The following is a 25,904-nucleotide window of genomic DNA, read 5'->3' on the forward strand; positions in this document are numbered from 1 at the left end:
GAGGAATTCAGAAAGTCTAACTACTCGGTAGCTTTAGTGCTAAAGATTGCGCGACGTACCAAACGTTGAAACAAAATGGCTTCCTTCGGCTTTCGAATTTGACAAAATGCCCGTGTCTAGTAAGGAAACGTCGAATAGTTCTACGATCTTTCGAGTGCGAAGGGCCGATACACGATTTTCGTATGAACGGCGAACGATATTTTGCTCACAGCGATTCCCTCGAGGTCGGACGCGAGCGTCGCGACGCGTTAACTCGTCGCCACCCCCCGGTTAACAGGTTAAATAAGCTACGTAACAGTGTCTCAAGGAGACGCGCGATAATACGATGCGCCTACGACGCGTGTGTGCTCGCGCGCGTTATATACACATCTCGCGGAATGTAAATACTCCTGCCCCCACCCCCCCACCCCCTCTTTTCCCAGTCAATTTTCGTCCCGCGGTCGGCTCGTTGGCCAGGGCAGCCTACGCGGGAAGAATGGACAATGAACGCCGATCACTCGAACGAGCTAATTACATTTGCACGAGCGAACCGTTCCCAGTTTCCTCTTTCATCCTCCTTCGTCCTCTTTCCAACGGAATAATCGAATGGACGTCTGCTAGTAGAATCGGGCAAAATTTAATCTGATCACATGGCGGGACTAATGATCGAACCGCAACTTTTCGTTCGACTGCAACTTACTAACGGTGATCATTAATTAGGACCTTCGTCGGCTCAGTTTCGGTCGCGGATTAATCGAAGGTCGTTATTACAAAGACGTGTTATCGAATGTTACATTTGAATCGTCGTTAATTGCGCGCAGTCGGATTATACTTTGCCCAATTCTCGGAAGAGCGTACGTTGCAGTTTAGAAAAGTAGGGAAACGTGGAAATAATTGATTGTAGAGATTGGAGAAATTAGGTAGATAATGGTGTAACCCTTAACGGAGCAACGTCGTACAAGCGGCATGACATTTTTATTATTTTCATCTCTGTTGTTGTTGCAATATTTACAATTCACGCGTCGAGTATTGTGCCACGTATTTTCCGGCGGTGGGTGAACTTGAGGTACTCCCGGTCCGTTAAGGGTTGATAGAGAGAAAATCATTTATTCGTTGCGAGCGTGAAATGCGATACAAAAACGATCGTTAACGGTGATTCTTCAATCTGTCGGAGAGCGTCTTTCGTAAAGTTTGCAGCGTACGCACTCTTCCCAGACGCTCGTTCAATTTTTGGCACGAGCCGCGCGATCCGAGCGGCGGGGGTGCGTCTCGGGGTCGCCGAGAACCTTCGAGCGCCGTTCTCGCCGTTATTAGCCGTAATCGAATCGAACTCCCCGATACACGCGGCCGACACGCGACTTTAATCGCGCCAATTAGCCGACACGCTCGGTTAATGAACGGTACAAACATTTTAACGTTCGTCCGCGCCGGTCTCTCGCCTCGACCTTTCAACGGCCGCCGGAAGATAGCCGGCTGTTTTCTTCGTATTGGGATCCGAATCGATAGTTCGTGGAAGAGGCTAACTCACGGGAAGCTCGGCTGTAAGAAAACTAAGTAATAACAAGCAAAGAAGTGTTAGTAATTAAGGAAATTTGAAAGAGAAAGAAATTTGAACTTTCAAAGCATTTTTCCCGGAGAAGAATCGTAATTAACAGAAGACTCGGTAGCTCGAAGAATAAGTTCGAGAACCTTTCCCTTAGAGGCGAATTGTACTAAACAAAAGAATAGTTGCAAAAATCACTTTGAATACCTCTCTCAGGAAAGGAATGAATAATTCTTAGGAAAACTCGCATTTTCAGGAGAATCATACGTCGAAACCGTTCTCGCGGTAGATAATGAATTACACGCGAATTCCATAAGTTAATCAATTTTCCTCCGGTATTTATTACACTAACTCGACTGTAGTCCCGAGCTCGATCTCCCCGAGACGCAACGGACTCGTGCCATCACATTGTTACAAGTATTCTCGTACACCGTGTACATCCGTGTACGCGTGTCGCGTGTGTTTGTATCGTTCATATATAATTCACAAAGTAACCGTTAACAGTAACAATAACGACAACAGTGATCGCGATACAAGTGATCTCGACATACCGGTAGTAGTAATGAGCGAACGAAAACGCCAGCGACGATGCGCGATCGGTGTCGTCGTCCGGACGACGGGCAGCGCATGCCTCCATTCTTCTCGGCGCGCGACAATTACAAAGTTCGCTAACGGTTGCGCACACCCTGTAGACGCTTGACAATCGTGACACGACGTTCTAAGCGCATCTGTCATCCTCGGCCCTGCCCCGCGTCCCGGCCGATAGTCCGTCACGTCATTTCTCTCTGTCGTTCCTCAATTATTTCCTCGCACTACGCACAATCGGCGGACAAAGCGCGGCGCGCTCGCTGAAGTTGGTATTCCAAAGGTATAAGAAAATATTTTTAATGGATCACGGTCGGCGGTGTACGTTACAAAGCAGTGAAAACATAAAGAAACAATGTCAAAATATATAGAAATAACCAGAAACTTGAATGTAAACGACCTATCAACATTCCCTGCCGAACAAGCCAGAAGTAGCATCAGTAAATTTCGTAAATAAATTCGGCCGACCTATTAATTGCGTTTAAACAAACACTCGAATGTTATTCAATATTAACACTAGAACCACCGTACCACTCAAAATGGTTTCGATCCGTTTGTTTCGCAGTTGTTAATATTTTAAAGCACTGAACATTCGAAATGATTCTGAAAATAAACAGTTTCACGCGAGCACTGTAACGAGTGTCCGCAGAAACCGGAAGTAATCTATTGTCTCTTATTAATTTTTTTGCATACACACCCAATCACTTCATTTTCGGTAAATATCCACAAAAGTAGTTTAGCATCCAAACGACGAATTTGTTGATCGAAACGAAATCAGGTAGTTCTAGTGTCAATTCACAAACTTCCAAAGATATTCCATCGACGTCCGAGCGAGAGGAACGCGAAGTCCGAGTTAGAGCGCCGCGAGTTCCCGGATGATCCCGTTTTAAAGTCGCGGGGAAAGGGGTTGGCGGCGCGTTACACGCGATCGCGGCGCGGGAAAAAAGGGAGGAAAAGTGTGTTACCGGCTCGCTGCGCGTTGTCCACCGACTGTAAATAACTTAAGCTTACCCAGATCCATCGAGGATTCACGGGGCCGTCGGACATCGCGCGAGGAGCTTTGTCGGCGACGACGACGACGATTCTTTGTGAACCGCTCCCTTATCGTGTCCCGTCCATTCTCCTCGTTGCCGCCGCGATGCTCCCGATTCTCGCGCGCGCGCCACGTCCCCCTTGACGAGCGCGGAACCCCTGGGAGATCCTCCCCCGCCCCCGTTTTATTAGCACACATTCGCACTATTCACAACCGCGACCCTTCCGGGCCGGTCTTATCGGCTGGCCGGGTGCCAGGGGTGTCCGGAACGGTCTGAAAATCTGAATTACGGCTCGGCTCCCATCTACAGCTCCGCCACTTGCTCGTTAGTAGTTTTGCCCGACGTGTTCGACGTCAGGGCGATCTCCGTCACGCCCACGGACGTCTGCACGGCGGCGGTCAGCGCGCTCTGCAGCGGCATGCTCTCGCTGGTCAGCTCGCAGCCGGTGTCTGGAACCAAAGGGTTTGCTCTTCTCGGTCATTCGATAAACTATTGTAGTATCGTAGTGCAGTATCTAGAATATTTAGCGTAGATTAAAGTATTGTGGGATGAATGGTTTGTGCGTGCGTAAAGGCGACCGAGTCGTATTGCGACGGACCGGCGCCGGGATGTTTGGAGAATAGTGTGACTGCGTTTGGAGAATCTCGAGTGGCTGAAAGAATGCGAGGAAGAGTGTCTGGAACTGAGCGACTGGACCGTGAGAAAAGCGTGTACGTGTAATTGCTAAACAAAAAAATCGGAACCAGTCATTTTGACTGGTACGGTAGTTCTAGTGTTAGACTTTCTGAAGTTCTGTAGAAACTAGAGTACATTTGTGGAGATTCTTATTGATTCACAGTTTTCGCATTGCTAAATTCATTTCTTTGATTTCTCAGGGAATTTGTTAGTTTTTTAAGAATTGCAAAAGGAAGACATCAAGAATGAATTAACAGGTGTGGCGTCGGGCACAGCCGACCGCGTCGCAGCTAAGAGCGACACGCCGACTTGCACTAATTTTCCTTCTAAATATACATACTGTTTTTATTTGCTGTTCTGTAAGTAGTTATATTTTTATCCCACACAATTTAGTTGGACATTCGTACCGACCAGAATCACATACTCGACACAGAGAGAATGAAATCAACGTTGACGACTGGTAGTTTAATTTCCTCTATATTTCGTTCGAAAGCTTCGTTGCACCGACAGACCGGTAGTTAACGTATTAATTCACTCCACCGAAAATAAAGTTCCGCGTTCGAAATATCAATTACCATTAACGAAAGAATCGCGCGAGCGGCGGAACAGTGGGGGGAATTAAAATCGCTCGAGTTTGTATTGCCGCTAACGCCGCGCGGTAAATATTCGAGCGCCGGAACAAAGGGGTGGGATTTTCGCAAAAAAATCAATAGGTATTCCCGAAATTGCTGTTGAACGTCGCGGATACAATGCGCGGGAAATTGCTCGCAACTAGGTTGAAGTTACGCTGAACTCTTTTTTTCCGCCGGCTGAACACGGTGTAACAAAGCGACCGTAGACACGCGTGGCTCTAATATCGCGCGGCAAAAACTCGCGAAATCCGCGCCGGAACATTCGAAACGACCGTGTAAACACACGGATTCGAGTACGTCGAACATGAATAATCCGGCTGGCCGACGGTTCCCTCGAATTTCGCGCGACGCGGCGGTCCAAGGTCGTTTCCTCGCGCGTCGAAGCCTCGCCGATAACGCTCGCCCGGTTATCGTACGTTCGCCGCCCACTCCGCGCCGAACTCGCGGGGGAATGTGCGACGCGGATAAGTTCACGGGGTGGGTTTCAATATCCGGATGCCAGATATTACGTGGATATGAAATTTTCCGAGGACTTAAGTGGCCTGGTTAAAAATGCCCGAGCGGATCGATCCGACCGCGACAGTGTGTCTCGCCAGTCGGGCTCGCAATTTCAGGATCGCGATCCGGACGCTCCAAGGATAAGAGACCCATCCCCCAGGGACTCGGTGAACACAACAAATCCTGTGACTGGACTATCGGTCGTTTACGTTCCAACAGCGGAGCCTCGATCAGCCGATTTAACCCTTTGCCGACGAAGATTTGAAATATAGAGAACCTTCGACAGATACAGCTGAGTTCTATATCGATTGGTTAATTAACTCCTTGGCGTACTATTTAGTTTCGTTACTAAGCTCATGTATCATTTTATTATCGACGATTTGGAAGAAATGCAAGAAAATTGTCCATTCTACTTCAAGCGGAAATTTTATTTGAAGATAATACAGTGATAATTGTAAAATAGTTGTTTGCTTTGATACGTGAGTAATGAATAACATCGATTGTTGTTAAATTAGTCTAGAAATCTTCATCGCGGGTTTAACTTGTCATTGAAATAAATTGTAATTAACAGGGGTTAATATAGAAAAAGGAAACTACATGTTGATCTCTTGCTGTTTGAGTAGTTAAATCATTTGTCCGCGATTTTCTCTTCCAAATACGAACATTTTATCTCATCGAAATGTCATTCGTTCGCAAAGGGTTACGACGCAATATTTATTAATTTATTAGTTGTCCCATAAGTTCGAGCTGTCTATTTTTCTAGCATATAAAATGTTTTATGTAGTATAATATTCTGATGACTTTACTGTCGCTGTCGAACAGCCACTGACTAAACTGAAGCTCAAGCTGGTCACTCTGTGATTACAAAACGTAACGCGAGAAGTATTAATACTAGATTTACAGAAGCCATCAATTAGTCGGCTATTGAAATTTTTAAAATTATTTCGTAACAATTTCAGTTGGTTCCGCCCCTATTGTCAAGAGAAACAGTTGCGTCAGTGGTCAGTTATAGTATAAAAGTACAATAGTTCGTTACCTGAGCAATCGACAGGATTCATACAATCGAAAATCCAAGAAGCTTTCTGAAGCAAGTTGGTGAAATTCGACAGTACATACTTCGAAAATGCAAAGTAGAAGAACATTGTAAGACGTCGAAGGATCGGGAAACAGTGAAAAATAGCACAGCGATCGATCGAGGTCCTACTGTATTATTAACTGCACGCTAATTATCCGTTCGTTATCGAGCTAGCCGAAACGCACGGTTAATATGCAGACGCGAGAGAGGGAGAGAGAGAGAGAGAGAGAGAAAGGGAGAAAGTAGACACGGTAGCGGCGCGATCGAACAGAGCTCTTAACGCTAATTACAATCGACACTTTTCAACCCCCGTCCCGCGGGGGTTGGGCTCGTCCTTGTCCGCGCCGTCGGCTATCGTCAGCCGACGGAATAACAATTTTTCTTTTATTAATTCTCCGCTTCTCCTTAACCCGTTCCCCCTTGTGCTATTTGTTTTCCTTCACCCCGTGCGATTTGAAATTTTAATCATCGTCAACTTCGTTTCGGCGAACGGTGAAATGCAGGGGAACGTATCACGGAAGAAAGTAGCTCTGTACTCTCCCGGAATATCAATTCTCTCGGTTTGTTTTCAGGAACGTGCTCCGGGAGACTCTCGAATCGAATCCCGAATTAATAACGCCAGCCGAACTTCGATCGGGAAACAATTTTTCCCTGCTTCCGCCGGACGATTCTACGATCCTTCTTCTTCTTCTTCTTCTTCCTTTACGTTTCCCTTCCTTCTCGAGGATACCGCGGAGAGCCAGAGTATCGGTTACAATTAAAACGGTTTAAACTTTCCAACGATCGCCGTAGAAGTTGTACACTTTTCCGCGCAATGCTCGGCAACCGTGTTTGCTCTTCCGAACTTCGAGTCAAGTTCCGAACTAACAGTGGAAATTTTCATTTCCGCGAGCACGCGGAAACTTTAAACCGCCTTCCCGAAACCAGCTGTTCCAGTTCCGTCGCGCGCCTATCGCGGAATAATCGTTTCCCCGGGGTACGGCTAATTGCGGGACGTCCCGCCAATTCCGCGGAATGCCCCGATAATCGTCCGCGTTCTCGTGAAAATACCGCGAAACCAATCGTTCGCCGGCCCCATTCTTCGCACACTTCCGCGCCCGTTCGCCGATCAATCGCACCACGGAATCCGATTCGACGCGAACAATTCCGACGCTCAAACTTTCGGGACCGACGAACGTTTCGCGGCGCCCCGTTGTTCGGTCAATTACCGATCGCATTCTTTTCGGTCCGATAGCTTACGTTGCCTCGCGTCCGATTATCTAAAAACATCGTGCGTTACAACGAAAACCGCGTTCGTTACAATCCAAGCTCCTGATTCTGATATTCTCGAGGGACACCATCGATTTACCAGGTCCGCGCCTCTGGAGGAGGAAAGGCTCGGGGAGATCCGTAACCGGAGGCGGCGGGATTAAGCGGGACTTCAATTTAACTTTCGCGGCGCGCGGCTCTGCGGACATTCAGACGGAAACTTTCGTATCTGTCACCGGCGCCCGCATCGTTCGCCGGTTTCGTCCGCGGATCCGATTCGGGTTCCGGTTAGAAATATGCGGGACGGGCGGTGGAGGCACTCCAAGAATTAACTTAATAATTCAGCGCGCGAGGAAGAACAATCCCGGAGCGTTATCGTTCCGGCCGTAATCCCCGGTGATTGCGCGCCGGCCGCCCGGCTGTGTAACTAGTCCCGTAATTACAATAGACAGTGGTAACGGGGTGGGGATGACGCGGGCGGACGGACGGTCGATTTCCATACGGAAATCGGAGGGAGCCGATGCGTCTGCCAACAATCGGATCCGCATTAAGTATTATCGCAGGGAAATATTTAGACCGTTCGAGCGTGGTCCCGCGTCGAACTCCGGCGAACCTCGCCTCCCTCGTTCAATCGCCCGTGAAATTTCGAAAGTCGAGCTGCATACGATCTAACCCTCGCACACAACGAACGAGCGGGGTGCGAGTAAACCTCTTTCACGAGGTCCGAGTCTCTCGGCGCAGTGGGAAATCGAAGAAATGTGAAAAATTGAAAACGCGCGTTCGTTTTTGCGTCTGTTGGAAATGGGAGGAAACGGTTTAGAAGATGGGTGGAAAATCTCGAGTGTCTCGGAGTTCTTTGGTTTACGGAATATTCGAAATAGTTCTTGAGCGTCGTGATCGTGTTGCGTGAATGGAACGAGAGTTGTTTCCGAAGGTGTACTAATTGGTTTAATTACAATTAGCGTGTCTGTTGCGAGTACAAGAGGAGGATCTTTGAAAAGATACATTGTTACGGATAAAATCAGTGGAACTGACGGTGGAATATTCGAAATGGTGGTTGTGTTCTTGAGTGTCGAACTGTGTCATCGAATCAGAATTGTTTCCGAAGGTGTACTAATTGGTTTAATTACAATCAGCGTGTTACAAGTATGCGGGGAGGATCTTTGAAAAGATGCATTGTTAAGGATAAAGCTGGACTAAACTTCGTTGTCTCTTAAGTTAACCCTTTGCACTCGGGAGGTGCTCTCAGTCACCATTTGGTTTGACATAAAACTATGAAATCTGATATTTAATATTATACCTTGTACAACGCGTCAATCTGAGAAATACTGAAATAAAATAGCTTTGTTCCTCAATATACGATTTCTCATCGAGTTAGTTTCACAAAATATCGTCTCCATCGGGAAATGTTACAATATTTCCAGCGAAGAACTTCCGAGTGCAAAGGGTTAATAGATGGATAGAAAAGAGTATTCACTCCCGCGAGTCAGAAGTTTCATCCCCCGAGGGGTGCGGATTGAATCGGAAAATACTGTTTCCCGGAGTCACTTAGTAGCTAGTTTCTAGCGTTGAAGTAGATTATTCGTCGAACTCCTTCGCAGAGCTCGTCGATGCTCGGTTCGAATCAGCTCGGCACGATCGAGCCTAATAATGCCCAGAATACGCTGACTCGATCGCAAATTACCAGGCTGCGAAACACGCCCGGTGAACTCGGCTCGCTGCCAACGCCTTGTATCTCGCGGTCCCACTTTCCGCGCGCCCCCGCCGCCTTCCCCGGCGTGGTCTTTCTTTTGTGGCCACCGGGTCGACCGATTTGTACGTCATTAGCGGGGAACAACGGGAAAACAAAACTTTCCGGGTGGCCCGGGGGCCGGTGAATCACGGGAACCCGTCAGGCCGGCCGAGTCCACTTAGCTGCCCATCCAACACCCCGGTCACGTAATAAATCAGAACCACCCCCGGATCGAGTTGACCGAAGAAGCTGGGAATTAATGGGCTCGACTCGGCCAGAATAAACAGATAAATCTGCTCGTAGAAAATTAGTATGTTTTCCGACCTTCGAAACAATTTATTCGTCGGAAGACGAACGGCAGTTCCTCATCTGCGCCCATAATTACGAAAGTGGCCCGAGTGTATTTGCTCTCGTTTCAGTTTAAAATAATGTAACGCGAAAAAACCGATGAATTCGTTTCCCCTGTATTTATCATCACTTTCGTAATTATGGGTACGTCCATCAATTTTTAGATACGTTCTTGAACGTACTAAACGAAGTGCATCGTTCGTTATCAAATCTGACATGAATATTTCCGGAATTAATGTAGACATGAGTGGAATGTCAGAATTTGAATGAGGCCTTTGAATATTTAGATGAAAGAAGAGTCGAACCAGTCTTCCTCGATTAACGTACTCAATTATGAATTTCGATCGAACGGGTACTAGAATTCGTTCAATCGGCGCGTATCGGCGGGATATTAGCGTCGGACGTAAATGTACACCGAAATAGGTCTCAGCCCCGTCGCCGGGGTATTAATTGGGAGCCATTTCGAGGCAGCGGGACAAAAGCCGCGATGGAATCCCGAATTCTTGTGCCATATTCCGTGCCTGTTATTTGTTTCTCCCTCGCGCCTCTACCCCCCCGTTCCCCGATATCATTAAAATACGCCGTTCCCCCGGTAGACAAAAGCCGGAGGATCGGGTTCTCGATACTAATTGCCTTCATTTCTTATTCTCCTGTTCATTATTTCTCCCCGAAAGCGATCGAGCCCCGGACGAAAGAATGTCGGCCGGGAGGATTCCCTTCGACTCCGCTGTCTTGTCCCGATTTGTCTGAAAGACACGAACGCTGGATCCTCGGGGTTCGCGAAGGGGAAAAAGGGAACACGGAATAACGTAGTCTCTACCATTTACTATTCTTGTTGCGCGTTCATTCTTCCTTATCTGCTCGCGGCTACGTCGATTAATTTCCGAGTGACTTCGAATTAATCGTTTTCGAGCTATATATAGTGGAGTTCATCTATCAAAATTAAGCTATAATGGAACCATGTCATCCACGACCAGCTGCACGGATAAAAATGACTACTGTAGAATCCGTGTCAGTCAAACCGACCTTTGGTTCAAAAGTGAAGAGGGGCGAGGGGACTCCTCCACTCACAACGCTCGGCTTTCGGACGTATGATCATTATTGGCGCACGAGCGTGCACTTTGCACTTTGAACCAAGGGTCAGCTAGACTAACATGGGAAGCTGGCACTCTCGTCTGATTGGTCAGATTCGGTTGTATTCACTGAGAAGCTTATCAGATCGCACAACGAGGAGTGCGGAATGATGTCCTATGACGTCACGAGTGCCAGATTCCCAGCACTGGACGGTATGAAGCTACATCGGCTAAAACGTGGAGGTACCGTTTCGCTGAAGAACCGTCGAAGACGTTACTGGGAGGTACTCACACTTAGTGATGGACGAAGTGCCCGCGCTACTGCCCTGCTTCTTGAATTTGTCCCCCATGGTCACCTTCCGCCGGATGTTCTTGTCCGGCTGGAAGAGGATGATGTACACCTTCGGCGAGTAGAGGCAGACCAGCGTCACGGAGGCGCTCAGGCTGATCGCGACGCATAGCGTGGTGATCTGGGTCTCGTGGGCGTTCCCGGTGCCGAAGTAGATCGGCACGAACGCCAGCCAGATGATGCACGTGGTGTACATGGTGAACCCGATGAACTTGCTCTCGTTGAAGTTCTCCGGTATCTTGCGCGTCTTCACCGCGTAGATCGTCGAGACGAGGATCAGTATCGCGTTGTACAGCTGCGAGAACAGGAAGCTCATGTCCTGTATGTTGCACTTGAGGATCACCTGCTTGCGGTCCGGGTAGGAGAACCTGGTGCCCGGCGGCTCGACGATCATCCACACCAACGTCAACACGATCTGCAACAAGATCGGACCGGCCGATTCGAATAACCCGTTCCTCCGGTTACTTTCGCGATTACTTTCCTATAGCCCCTCCCACTAATCCCTATTAACCCCGCCCATCAGTTCTGATTAGTCCGTTTCATTAAGTTCCTTTAACATCTACAGTTTCTTTAACTCCGTGTTTATTCTCCGTTCGCGACTCTACCAATCTATTAATTCCCATTATCTAAATCCACTGATCCCTAACTGCCACCACTTCAAGCCCCGCCCATCGTCTCTTTAACTCCGCCTACGAGTTTCTAGCTCGGCTGATGACCTCGATGCGTTTAAGAAGCACAAGGCAATTCTATCGCCAGAGCTAGATACTTGTGGAAAAGGGATATACCAAGGAACTATGGGAATTCTCGGCGTACCTGGAAGGCGATCAGCGCAGCGGCGATGCACATCTGGGAGGTAGGACTGATGTACCTAGGCCTGACGGCCGATCTCGAGGCGGAGTCGAAGATCCTCGCGATCCGACTGGTCTTGGTGAGCAGGGCACCGTAAACGGCGCTGAAGCTGACGCCCACCCCTAACCTCTGCAGGATGCAGGTGACCGTGGTGGGAGTCATCAACAAGAGGAACGTGTTCAGGTAGCAGACGAGCACTCCGGCCAGCAGAATAGTCGTCAGCTCGCGTCCGGACGCCTTGACGAGCGGCGTGTCCCGGTGGTGGAACAGGAGACACGCGACCGCCAGGGTGGCCACGATGCCAAGGCACGATATCACCGCCGGAACGATCGCGAACGCGCTGTCCCACCTGTGGTATTAATGGAAAACAATTATGTTTCCTTTGGAAAAAAAACATAGGAATAGTTAACCCTTTCCACTCGAGAGGTGACTCTCACCGCTTGATTTAATACAACGAAACTATGAACTTGAATATTTAGTATTTTGAATTAAAGTTTGCGTTGCTATGTGAAATATTTAAATAAAATAGCTTCGTTCCTTAATTTATCTGTGAATCACCGTTAAATTAGTTTTGAACAATGTCGTCCGTGTCTCGTCGGAAAATGTTGAATATTTCCAGTGGAAATCTTTCGAGTAAAGAGTTAATCGAATAACATACAAATACAAACTCTCTTCCAACGCGACTCCCACGCATTCTTCTCACTCACACTCCAACAAATTCTCAATCGCACCCTACTCTCACCACCACTCGTCATCAACCCTTGTGCCTGGTCTCCATCTCCTTTCTATTTTACGGCCGTCTTCCTGTCTTTCGGAACACTCGCTGTCTTAACACATTGCCAGCCGCCAACTTCTCTTTGCCAAGCGTTATCGACCGCTGTCACGTACACGTGACTTATTTTCGCCAACGATGATGCGTCATATCGACGTTTGTGTAGGTAGACATATCATTGCAACCATGTTGCGAACAATTGCGTAAATATCACCGAGTAGTAGAACCTGCGAGAATCTCGCCGGCGGCAGCGTAATGGCGACGCGAGAAATGAGCGGCCGGCAAAGTGTTAACCCTTTCGCGACGGCGCACCTGTATTATTCTTCGCTACTTTCCGCAACAGTGCGACTGACCATACTTCGCCACCAATGTATTTATAGCTTTACTTTGAGTTCGCCATTGAAATAAAATAATAATATAAAAAAACCAATAAGTGACTGCCGTATCTAGACGGCGTCAGCCTCTGTGGACCAAAAAGTGGCTGCCGTATATGCACGGCGTCAGCCGCTGCGATGCACCACGGCACCCGTCGCGAAAGGGTTGAAACTACGATACCACACACCTGATGTGGTTGATCGGCAACTGGTAGCAGCCCCTCTTGTCGTCGTGCGGCCAGTAGCCCGCCTTGCACTCCACGCAGGTGTACTCGTCGTAGACGTACTCGTACTCCTCGCACTGGTCGCACACCCAGCAACAAGTGTCACCCTGTTGCTTCTTTATCATACCTGGCTCGCAGGGCAACGAGCACGCGGAGATCGGTATGTCCTTCGTGCCCCTGGCCCACACCAGGTCCTCCGTGCTGATGTCCAGGGAGTTGAACCACTTGCCCACCACCTGGCGGAATTTGTTGTTAGTCACCCCTTACTGCCTCGTGTCTCGTTCATTCGTTCTGCTTCGATGAGCTTGTGCGTTGCTATGTTGATTGAAAGTATCGAGCAACTTAGTTTTGCGGTAGGCAATTAGGAAGTTTCAAGGTTCTTATGTTCTAAATTCTCTTTGGTTTCACTTGTGTCACTCTGATAAAGTTATCAATTTATAGATGATTCGATATCCGAACATAGGTATTTCGAGAAGATAAGTAGACTCTGCGTGTGTTAAAGGTGAAGGAATTATATTATTATATAATGGGATGTTGATAAGGAACAGGATGATCAGAGTACGATCGCGATATTGAGTCCGTGCATTCGGGGTCGAATATATCGCCCGGAGCTGACGAGACATTTCGTTTCCAGCGGACGCCGGAGCGAAAAGTGATTCGGCGTGTTGCAACGTTAAAGTACCAGCGTTTCAAAATTTCCCGATCAATCAACGTTCCTTCTGGCCGATTGTAATTTTGAGGGGAGTATCGATCGGGATGGTAATTCTAGTCCAATTCCCATTGGCTAGATATCGAGAGGGAGTACTCGTCGAAACGCTACGAAACTGTAACTTCAGGTGGCACTCGATGTCAGCTACACGTCCGCTCCCGCGAGAATTGTTTTTCGACGCGAAACACTTATAAACTTCAAGCGTCTCTCGCCGGGCGCGAGAAAATCGGATTGTTTGCTTGATCTCGATGCCACTTCGAATTTGTCAATTTCCTTTTTCCGTTTTTCCGCGCTGCGAGAATATACGCGTCGAACAATCTCGAACGAGCGCATTCGAAGCGAACAGTTGACGCTCGCGAAAATCGGCACTCCGGTCTCGCGTCGCGTTTCCCGTAACAATCCGACGCCGCGACTCGTCCTTGCCATTATTTCATCAATTCCTAATAACAAAAACTAACAGAAACAAGCACGAAACTGCCGCAGATGCGCCGGCGAGCCGGGCGCTGTATTTTTCACGTAGAAAATGAAATACGGGCGAAGCGGCGTTCTTTCTTTTTTTTTTTTTTTTAAACGGAAAGGGAAGAAAAAAACAGTTTCATTCTGTCCGCTATCTGCAGACGTGCGGCGCTGCTCGCTCCTTCCATTTTGTTCCCCGTGTTTTTTCTATTTTATTAATGGTCGACCCGCCGGGAACGGTCCGATGCGCAATAAAGCCCGGCGCTTTTTGACGATTTAAAGTTACCTGTACCAGGAAGTGAAAAGTCGTATTTCATCCGGTAAGTTGCGTCCAACTTGCGGGGGTTGGGCGTGCGGACGCGGCGAAGGTCACGTTGCAATTTATGTCCGCGCCGGGGCTACTTTATCGCTCGGCAGCGCGACCGCCGCGCCCATTGATTTACGATTTTTATCGAAAAACAATCGTTAAGCGGCCCCGCCGACGATACACGCGCGGTTTTCGCGTCGTTTTTAGTTTCCCAGAAAGTTTCGCGATCGGGGACGAAAAACCGGCAAGAATTCGGAGAACCGGGGAAAATTGATTCGAGCTCGAGCGCCGAGAGGAAATAAAGCATTAAGCGTTTCTTTGAATCCGCGCGATCACCGTTGGAAACAAAAGGAAAGGGATTTCCGTTGATCCCCGCCGCGGGAAATTAACCGCACGATCCGCGCCGAGCCGAGAAATTCGAGGCGACGGTCGATAGATCGATACGGGCGGTTTCCAAATGAAATGTTAAACAAATTCGACGCGACCGTGAAAGGTATGCTCGGTGGAATCGTGCAATTTCATTTCGCGAATCGAGGGAAAAATCCGCCGACCGGTATCGAATGGAGGCTGAAACGGAATGTTTAACGACGGGCAGCGATGAAGAAAATTTTAAATAATGTTCGAACGCCGGTCGGAACGGGGGCGGCATTTCGTTCGGCGCGCGCCATTGAAATTCGCCAAAGGGGTGGAAGAATAATTTGTATTTTCGAAGTGGACGAACGATCGGCGCCTCGAACACTGCTCCGCGTCGGCACGGTTCCGCTCGGTGGGTAATTATCTCTGGCCCGTTGAAACTCGCCGGATCCAATAATGGAAACTTCGGTTCCGATATTATTCCTGGCCAGGGTGGGCGTAAAAACGCTGAAAGCGGTCCGCTGCCAGCCAAAGTTTTCGGACCGACGGTGTGAGAAACGGGACGGCCGCGTCGCGCGGCTTTCTAATTAACCGGCCGGGGGAAAAAAAGTCGAAAGTACTTTCACTTGCCCGATAGTGGTATCCATTAGTCCCGTTGTGGTCCGATTTCCGGAAGTTGAGGATCTCGTACCGCGCCAGCCCGTCACCGTGCTCGTCGAACTTCACCTCGCTGCCGGCTTCGTCTGGAAAAATCACGTTTGCCTTTTATTTGCTCGGCCTCGATGTCAACGGCTCTGTTGACTCGCAGTTCACCGAAGATTTTCGGGAACCAACAGTGTCCGAACAACACTCGCCCGATGGAGTGTAATTCAATTTTTCTCTTACCTATAAAATTACGAAACCAAACAAATAACTACAAACCACAGCGTGAATTTTATGGGAGAACCAATGAGAATTCATGGGCGGGGCTAAGAGGAGCTAGTGGGCGGGGCCAGCCAACGAAAACAAGTGGGAGTGGCCCAACAGCAAGTAGTGGGAGGCGAAAAGCATTCGCGATGATCCGCGGCGAATACACCTGAACGCATCCATTACTTTTCCCAGCTCTTTCTCCATCGAATTCGAACACCGACTTGCCAACTCGAACGCGATGCGATTTCCAGAATTAAAATTCGCCCGACACTGAACGCCCCGCAGCCAGACGTTCATCCCGCGGGAATCAAATCGAATTCGCGGCTCTCGATTGTTTTCAACTGACATTTAAACAGACACGTACCCAGATCTTCCTTCGTTCGAGGCTTCGATTCCCCCCGTTCTTTTTATTGTAATAATGTTTTGCGCCGCTTCGAAATCCGCGCTTTCGTTTGCCCCTCCCCCTCCGCCCCGCCCAACCGACGGACAGCCGCAGCGGACAACCCCCGAGCGTATTCGATTACAGGAGTCGAGCGGCATTGTTCCCGCGGCAAGGAAAAAGCCGATTTGTTAAATTTACACGGAGGGTTTATGCGTGCGGCCGATGCATTCGTTTGCTTATCTCCCGGTCGTACGCGCGCGCGAGGTCCGATTTTAATATGTCTCTATATCCGCGCGATCCCGGCAATATAGCTTTTAATTATCGCTCTTCCGGCTCGCGTAATTGACACGCGATTGTGTCCCGTTCGTCTCGCGAGCCGCCCTCCTCGCCTCCCGCCCCCCGTTTCACCGCGATACGAAATAATTCGACCGGGAACGAAAATTATACTCCACTTTGTTTTTAATACGATCCGATCGGCGCAATATCCGCGGATGAACGGAAGCCGGATTCCGAAGCCGCTTCGATCACTCTCCATTTAACTGCATCGGGAAATCTTTTCCGCTTATTTTTTTCCTGTTTTCCATGCCCTCCCTCTCTCTCTCTCTCTCTCTCTCTCTCTCTCTCTGCATTTTTTTTTGGTCGCAGGTTTTAGCCCGACGTCGAGTCGATACCGATTTTTTTATTTCACCGGCTTATCTTCCGTGATTTACTTGGACGGCATTGTGAAGGGACGTGTATCGCGTTAGCTGATAGAATCTAGATTCCTTCCGAACGCTTGCTCCCTTCACATTGACTCTTCCCTTAACGTTGATTGTGATAAGAATTACGTAGGATGTAGATTGTTTACATTACAGGTTTCAGTGTGGTACGAGTAATTTGTATTTATTGTCGGAACGTAGAATACTTTGATTATAGAATGTTTTATTCCGTTTGAGAACGTCTCACGTTTGTCGTGATTTCGAGGTAAGATTTCAGGCGCGTTATTTTTGTAATTACGATGGAAATAGACGGCATTCAGCGCATAGGTAATAACAATATCGCGGGTGTTTATGCGAATCCATGGTTTTATCGATTCGTTTATAGCGAGCGTGTATATAAAGACAAGTTTATTACCTCAATTACTGGTCCCGTTGCGCGGAGAAGAAAGTAGGGTTTGCCGGGAGACTAGGCTAAAGTTCCTATTGTATCGTGTTCCGCGTCAGCTGTATCCGTTGCGAACGCACAAAAGCCGGAGTCTAATAATAGCGGTCTGAAACAACTTATCTCGTTCCGATTGTCCGCCCGATGTAATTTGTATTGGTGCAGGTATTGTGATTCAATTGGACGCGAGGATCGTTGAACAAACATTATAAATCGTTAATTTCGAAAATATCCCGACATCTCGATTCATTCAGAGGACACGGTTCGTTGCGAACGAATGAACTCGCTCGTCTTTTACGATTACAAATTAATATTTAGATACCTCAACGAACATTTCCCTCGGACAATTCGTCTTACACTACGTTCTTCTATTTTTCAAACGTAACGAATTTCTATTCCTTCCAAATTAACCAGTGCCAAATTTTTTCGAAATCCGATCGAAAAATACCAAGGAGCACGTCTTTCTCGCTCAGAAAGTTGATAACGCTTTTCTATTTTCACATAAAAATATTCTAAATATTTTTCGTTCTATTCCTCTATTTCCAAGTCAATAAGAGAAATAAATATAAATAATTAGAAGGAAGAATAAACTTCATTTGTACGAACCTAAAAAAACTGACACTTTTGGACAGTATACCGGTTAAACAAACGGTCAAACGATACGAATGGCTTTTGTTCATGGGTTAACGATTAACGTAATAATCGATGAAAGTGATCTCGGAACAGCCGCGGACAATGGACTTGCAATTAGACGTTCTCGATCGATCGGGCGGAAATTCATTTCCATCTGTACTAACAGAAGTTTCGAGAGATAGATAGCGACGGGGAAAAAATGGTGGCATAATTAATGAGCGTTTTATCGGGACACGTGTCTCGAATCAATAACCGCGGGAGGCGAATTAGAGCGCAAAACGATAGGGAAAATTTCGCGGCGCGCGTGCACCGTGAACACCCCCGCAATTTCGAAATCACGCGGAGAAGAAAGAAAGTCCAGCGAAGCGGCCCGGGCACGCTCGCGTCATTATTCGAACACGCAATTATACACGGCACTTTACGCGATAACGCGGCGTAATCAGTGACACAATAACTGTGTAACCCTTCCTCCGTTGGCGCAGCAGAAAATACGTTAGCAATAACCTCGACGGATATCTGATCGTGTCAGCGTCGGCCGCTCGCTGAGAACCGGCAGCCCTGAATTCTACGCGCAACTTTGCTGCCGATCACCGTTGCCGATCGGGTGAAGGGTAGAACGGAGCAAAAGAAACTTCGGATCGGAGATTAAAAAAGACTGAACGGAGTTCGAGTGTCGGTGATACTCTTAACGTCAACAATTACGAGAATTCCGCACGCTAACCCCCTAAGAGAGTCATTAAAAAAGGAACGGAGAAACAAAGGCACGATCGAGAGTATGTCTCTCTCAAATATTGGACTCGAAATGAGTTGATATCGAAAGTCGTTCCACATGGCCGAGATAAGGAGGATATTTACAATCCGCATTTCATTAGGCGTAATGACCGACACTCCCGAATCGCTTGGAATTACGAAACGCGAGATGACTGACGTCGGTAGTAGCGTAACGCGAGAATTGCAGTGGCGAGTAATTAGTAATCGCTCCCATTTACCCCGCGCCGCGAAAGAATAGGCGTCACGTGAAACGCTCGAGATCCTCGCGGCGGATAACGCGTTAAATAATCCCCGCTGAACCGCGAACAAAGCAGATAATAATTTCTTGATCCGTTGACCTAGAACGCGTCCGCGCGACCTGCCCCATGGCAGCACGCTCTCCGCGAGCACGCGTTATTTACGACTCGCCCGGACGAATCGGCGGCAGGGAATCAAAGTGACCGATCGATCCCCCGAAACCGTTCGGTCCGGGACGGCCCGAAACGTGTCGGCCGCCCGCCGGCGAAGAAAAACGCTTCCGGATCGTTTTTTACGATCGCGCCATAATCCGGCCGGTCCGCAGCTAGATCTCATAAAAGCCTCGCGAGCGGCCGATCGATCGATCCGAAACGGCGAGCGAAGTCGAGCCGAAACTGCCCGTTATTTCCCGGTCATTTCGCGGAAATGGTCGGCCGACGACGTCCCGCTGAGCAAGATCGATAGCGCCGGCCACGCATCCGATTGGATTCGATCCGCGATACCGGTCCGACCTGGACGCGCGTCTGGAGGCGTGAAAAGGAAGCCAGAAAACCGGCGATCGTCGGGGTTAACGAGTCCAATGCCGCGGCGGTAGTCGATTCTCACTCGATTTTTTGTTGCGCCAACCCAGAGGCGATCACCGATCAAACGTTCCTGTAACTCGTTCGATTAAACGATGATCGTCGACTTCTCGAGGTTACGACGCAGCGATATTCGTCGGGTGAAACCTACGAAAAACGATCACGCAACGCGTAAATAATTTATATGAAGTTTTTGAATTATGCATACTTCGCTCCGTCGAGAAATTGATATATTCGGCGATACGTGCGAAAATCATCTGGCGTTGAACGCGTTGCAGAGAAGAACGCGCCGCGGATCCAGTGTAAGAGGACCGTAAGGTTTCTCCGGCCAGGGAGCAGCGAAAGGGGTGGACGCTTAATATTCAAGCGCTGAAACGTTCGAGCGTCTACCTATGAACCGAGGATCGCGGCTCGTCGCCCTTGCAAATGGGGAGAAAAAAACAATGGCATCGGACTGCAAATTTAGGATCGATACAGCACACGATCTCTCTGTGATACAACCCCCGCCCCACATTTTTTTCTCCCTTTCACGCTTTTCCCACCCTACGAGCCCCAAGCCCCGTCCTCCACGTCCCTGCCGCCCTCTATCCTTCATCCTGCTCGCGCTGTACATCAGAGTCACCGGTGCTTCGCCAGCCTCGGACGAATTTTCCCTCAACCCTTTTTTTAATGGGTCAGCCTTTGCCCGCGCGCGCACGCCGAGCACAAAAACCGCCCTGCCGCGTGTTCCACGGCTATAATCTGCGAAACTATGGCCTGGCCAGTTTTCTCGTGGACATCGTGCTTCGCTGATTTTCCCGTATCTTTAGTCGTTTCAACCCTTTGCATTGAAGAAACGCCTATCAGTCGCCGATTGATTTGACACAGAATTGTAAAGTTTGATATTTAATAAATTTTTGAATTATCGAGAGAAAATAGTATTTTTCCTGAATGTATGAGTTCTCGCTGCGTCAGTATTAGGAAATGTCAGTCGCATCTCATTGGAGAATATTGAGTATCTCCAATTGAAAAACTTGGAGTGCAAAGGGTTGATATAGAAGAATTGTAAAAGTTTGATGGTTGATATTAAGCTTCGCATGATGCACTAATATATGGAACATTGAAATAAAATTTTGTTGAGAATGTTGTTTGTATCTCATCAGAAGATATCGAATATTTCTAGCGAGAAACTTTCGAGTTCAAAGGGTTGACAGTTTCAACGGTATCCGGTTGTGCTTCGCTCCGAGCTGGTCGCTTTTTCTACTGCTTCTAACGATTGTTTTATAGTCCCTTTGATTTCGAGGGTAAATTCCGGGACAGTGTGAACTTTTACTTTAGGGGATGGAATCTAGGAAAGTATCGTCGTCTGGTTTCACGTCTCTGAACTAAACGAGTCTTTTCCGCTGTTTCTTGTCGGGGGGTAGGAAATTTCGTGCTGGAACCGTTTTAACGGTTCCTTTGGCGTAGCGGTTGCTTCTGGGAAGCACCCTCTTTCGGTTTCAGATTCTAAACTGGTCGAGCCGTGTTCCCCGGTAACTCTCGCCGGAGAGACTCGAAGTTCCGTGTACTTACGAGCTGTTTTAATAGTTCCTCCAGCGTTGGGGGCTGATACTAAAGAAGTAACAGTTTTTAGTTTAGAGGGTGAATTCTATAAAAGTATCATCGTCCGACTTCAGGGCCCTTGAGCGGACGAGTTGCGTTTCGTTATTGATCTTCCTCGAGGAGACTCGATGTTCCGTGCACGGGCTGTTTTAACGGTTTCTTTGATTTAAGGGGTAGATTCTGGAAAAGTTTTATGTTTTGGATTTGGCAGCTCCGATCCGCGAGGAGAATCCAGCTATATTTCCTCCTCGTTTTTGTTCGGTAGTTCTGTATGCCGAACGTTCCACAGGATTCTTTCCTGTTCGAGGTAGATTCTTGAAAGCAAAGTAACTTTTTCTTCAACTACTCGTCCCTCCGATTTTTGACAAACAGTTCTGTTTACTCGACAATTCATCAACGTAGAAGCGATCATCGGGAAAATTTCAAGACTCGAACACGTTTCAGAACTTCGAAAATTTCGAGCAACCTTTTATCCACCCCTACACACGGGTGTCACCTAATTCTCGCCATCGTTACACGCCCCGCCCAGTTTATTAATTACTGTAATTGACCGTGCATTACATCAGCCAACATTATCGCGTTGCGTGTCACGTTCATGCACAGGTGACACCGATGTTTCTATCGGAACCGTGTCATTTAAACACGTACCCACACGCTTAACAATTGATTCGTATCGTTCACAGAGATACACCACATTCGAACCTCGAGTGACGGGTACAATAACGTACCCACCTCGGAGCACCATCCAAAACAGCCTGTTTAAAGAAACAAACGCGCGTCTCCTCCCGGAGCGGAATTTTTATGAAATTCCGTCGGCGCGGAATGTGCTAAACGAACCCCGAAAACCCGGACATCCGCCCGCCCGTCCTCCCGCGCTGGAAATTAATCCGCAGCCGGGAAGAGCGGCGGGCGCCGAGTCTCCAATGAAACCGTCCCCGAAACCCGGTTACCCGCGAATTACTCGTTCGATCAAAGAGTAGCCCCCGAGGCATCCCAGGTGCGTGTAAAATTTCATATCGGCCCGGCGGTGGTTCGCCGATCCCCTATGAGCGTCTCCGTTTCATCGGCGCTTACCCCCGCCGCCGCGCCGATACCGTGATCCGCGCGCGATAACGCCCGTTTATTGCATGCCGCTAACCCCCGATTGACGCGGGGGAAGAAAAAGATTTCACGGGGAGACGCCTAAACACGTCCGCCGGCCTCCCTGCGCCGTTCATCCCCGAAATATTGAATCCCGGGCATTGAGCGCGATCGACCCGGCCCCGGACACCCTCGTCCTCCGGCTTTTATATCCCGCTCACCTGTGAAGGACACGTTCAGCAGATAATTCCTGTAGAAGACGCCCCGGTCGTAGTTCGCCATGGTGGTGCACAGGCCGATCCTGTTCGGGCACATGTCCCTCTGCAGGTTGTGGAGGGCGTAGCCGAACGCGTACACCGCGTCCACCACGAACTGCACCTTGGACTCCTGCTCGTAGCCGGTCGCGGCGGTCAGCCGCAGGTTCGACGAGCACGCCGTGCCGTTCGGGCTGAGGAGCGGCGACTTCTTCAGCACGCAGCCGAACACTTCCTCCCAGTACTCGGCGAACCACGGGTTCCGCCGGTTCTTGTCGGGCGTCAGGGAGGCCATGTAGTCGTCGAACCCGGGTATGTTCTTCGACTGCAGCTCGACCGTGATGGCTCCTTCCGCTTCCTCCTCGAGACCTTCCACCAGTTTGGTCTGCCTGCCCCAGCCGTCGCTCGCCAGCCATTGGAACGGCTGGCTGAGGTTCGACCTCCTCGCTGCCTCCAGGATACCCCTGGCGTCCTCGGCGCGAGTGAACAACACCACTGCTCTGGCGTTCGACTTCTTGCTCAGACGCAGGATGATGTCGTCGAAGACGTGGTCGTCCGCTGCGCTCGGCACCTTCAAGGCCGCCGCTATGCACACGTTCCTCTCGGTCGCCTCGCGCGTGAACACCTCTATGCCGTACTCCCCGTAGCTACCCTCGGAGTACACGGTCGAGACGTACGACCAGTTCGCGCTTTTCACCACGTCCACCAGGGCGATCGACTGGAACGTGTCCGGCGGCACCGTTCGCGCGAAGTAGTCGAACCTGGGGGATTAGAGACCTGTTAAGGGTAGTTTCAACCCCTTGGCCTACACGCTATCCGATCGCGCGAGCCATAGTAAGGTCGGAATCGAAGGTATTCACCGCGAGTCAGACTCGTTTTCGCTTATGGCACAAATTACGAGTCTCGCTCGTGGTGAAGAAAACCAACATGATTCAACGAATATATATATTACTCGGTTCATTCGAATTCAAAGTAAACATTCCTCTGTAATCAATTATACTTAAAAGGAAATATAGGCGTAACATATGCTTAGAATTTTTCTCTTTCTCTAATAAATCATTAATGACAAAGTAGCCGTATCGATCAGAGTTGAGAGAGAAATCATAGTCCAAGGGGATAAGGACGCTCTGGATCAACGGTCGTCGACTTTTCCCTCTGAATCTCGTGATTTGATTTCGAATTAACGCGTTGCAAACAAGTGGCTCGACAGAGACTCGAAGCTTTGGCACGATAAGATAAGCAGCCTTACGTTTATTTCCACCCGAAACTCGCGTGATACAATAAGTCTAAATGATCCTTTTATCGGAATCCCGACGGATTAACCTAGAGAGTATAACCTGGTCTTGTCGCTAAGCGCCTTGGCGGTGGACGCGGGCGATATCTGGGGAATGTGGAACAGCCTGAGCAGATTGGCCACCTGCAGGGACACCGAGCTGTACGATCCGCCGATAACGCCGAAGATCGGGCCCGCGGTGGCGGTCTTCTTCACCTTGGGCACCGACTTGTCCGCGCACTCGAGCACGCTGATGTCCAGATTGGACAGGGACGCCCGGACGAAGTGCAGGCTCTGATTGAGCGCGTACGTGTCCCGGCCGCAGGTGTCCAGGATGTGGACGCCCAGCACGATGCCGGGCAGCATCTTCTTGTTACTGTTGATCTGGTCGACGGCGAACAGCATCGCCTCGAGACGCTGCACGCCGCGGTTGTAGACGTTGGGGCCGCAGGACGCGCTGCCCTTTTCGTGGACGGGGAACAGGCCGCCCAACACGATGTCGCCGGGGATCAGCACAGCCTCCCGCTCGCTGTGGAGCTTCGACTGCGCCACCAGCGGCAGCTGGTGAAGCGACATCAGGAGCAGCAGCGTTCGGCCAAGAAGCTGGCTCATTTTAGCCGCCTGCTGAGGAACGGTCGTCTTCACGAGGTATCGCGCATCTTGCGCTATCGCGCGGCCAGCCGGCGCGCGATCTGATTCCACTCGTCTCGAGGAGCCGCTGCGCGGCCTCTTCTCGGTGCGGAGGCGGCCGGGGGTGCTCTCTGGAACGACAGAGGGCGGCTTAACGCGCGTTGTCGGCTCGTCGTCTGAAATTAAGATGTTTCGAAGGGTAGTTCGGCTCTATGAAATTATCACGGTAGAATCTCGAGCGTTTTACGAGATTGCCGTCGGACTCTCGCCTCGGCATTAACATTCCGAGGATTCGCGAGGTGACTTTAGAAGCTTACGAGATTAGATGACTGTCGGACATCGAGGTTCCACCGTGATACCGTATCTACCCTGTTAATCTGGGATTTATCATTATCGTCGTCCGATTCCCAGCTGTCTTATATATTTACCTAGGGATTCCTAACGATCATAATAATATCACCGGCGGCACGAGGTAGGCAATCTGTCCGAAGCATCGTTGACCAACGCCGCGCAGTGAGATCGATCAGCGTGCTAGCCGGTGCCCCGATGCGAATTTAATGTCCTTTCACCGAGGCTGCACCCTTAGCGATGCCTCCGGGATCCGAATCCACTTTCGAAGTACTTGCAGCGGGGTTTCTTTAAAGTCGACCGGTCGACTGCGAGCTCGGTACCCGGCTGAGTGTAGTTTAATGGGTACTTCGGGCCGAAGTTGCGCTACCCGCCGTGGCTTCGCGTTGCCTTCTCCGCGGCGGGGATCACGCCGCTCGAGGAATGTCGAAATTAGGTTCCTTTAAAGTCGATCAGTCGACTCCGGGGCGCGGTGTCAAAGCGCCGTCGCGATTTTCGTTCAAAAGCCTCCGGCCGTCTTCCTCCGCGCGTCTTCTTCTCGAAGCAAAGTCCCTTTAAAGTCGATCAAACGACTGCGATACCAATCGCAAGTGTCTTCGCGGCCGACAATTCTCCCGGGTAGCTTCGAGTATGTTTCCACCGCGGGAATCCCGGCGGAAAGTCTCTTTAAAGTCGATCAATCGACTGTACCGCGGCTTCCGCGTGTCGGACCTATTGTCTCCTAGGAAAGATCGTTTAGGTGAGAGCAACGGTGCTCGATCGGCGTAGAAAAAAGCGTTTTCTGGGTACTCGATTAAGCTTTCATCAGCACCCCGGATATTTGTATATTCTAGGCCAATTTCGATTAGTTTCTGCGTTCATGGAGTCTATATTAGACCAGCTTCACCTGAGATCACCGAAAAGCTTGCGAGGATGTTAGGTCCGTTTAGAATCGTTTCGTCGAAGAGGAGTCTTATTCGATTGATTATCCTTGGATTCAGCGACTAGTCTATACGTTCGCATAGTTGCACTATTAGCACCCTAGTGTCCACAGTGTTCATCGTTCCGTAGACGTCGCACAGTGAACGTCTCGACACGTCCCGGTGGATCGAAGCGTCCCCCAATCTCGTCCAGCTTCTTCGAAGTGGATCCTCCAGGCGTCCCCGACTCGATCCCTCCGCCTGCGCGTCCGCGTAAGCAATCGCGATATTAATGCGTCAGGATTCGGAGGAAACCGGAGAAGATTACCGGAACGTTTTATCGATCGCGAGCACGCGGCCCGTAGCCGCC

General features: G+C 49.4%; 1 protein-coding gene across 5 annotated transcripts in view; it reads right to left on the reverse strand.

Moving 5' to 3' along the window:
* Window positions 1–415: 415 nt before the first annotated feature.
* The window catches only part of mGluR (metabotropic Glutamate Receptor), a 42,486-nt gene continuing 16,997 nt past the window's right edge, over window positions 416–25,904 (reverse strand). For 4 of the 5 annotated variants that reach the window (XM_076366564.1, XM_076366563.1, XM_076366562.1 and 1 more), the window contains 8 exons: window positions 24,716–25,795; window positions 23,722–24,418; window positions 22,352–23,145; window positions 15,447–15,559; window positions 12,955–13,226; window positions 11,585–11,969; window positions 10,715–11,186; window positions 416–3,590 (listed from right to left, as the gene is read on the reverse strand). In XM_076366564.1, the coding sequence (XP_076222679.1) occupies window positions 3,445–3,590; window positions 10,715–11,186; window positions 11,585–11,969; window positions 12,955–13,226; window positions 15,447–15,559; window positions 22,352–23,145; window positions 23,722–24,269 (2,730 nt within the window). In that variant the 5' untranslated portion in view covers window positions 24,270–24,418; window positions 24,716–25,795 and the 3' untranslated portion in view covers window positions 416–3,444. The remainder of the gene's footprint in view (window positions 3,591–10,714; window positions 11,187–11,584; window positions 11,970–12,954; window positions 13,227–15,446; window positions 15,560–22,351; window positions 23,146–23,721; window positions 24,419–24,715; window positions 25,796–25,904) is intronic. The other variant, XR_012998350.1, reaches the window with a different exon arrangement.

The sequence above is a fragment of the Nomia melanderi genome, chromosome 4 (genome assembly GCF_051020985.1).
Source record: "Nomia melanderi isolate GNS246 chromosome 4, iyNomMela1, whole genome shotgun sequence".
Lineage (NCBI taxonomy): Eukaryota > Metazoa > Arthropoda > Insecta > Hymenoptera > Halictidae > Nomia > Nomia melanderi.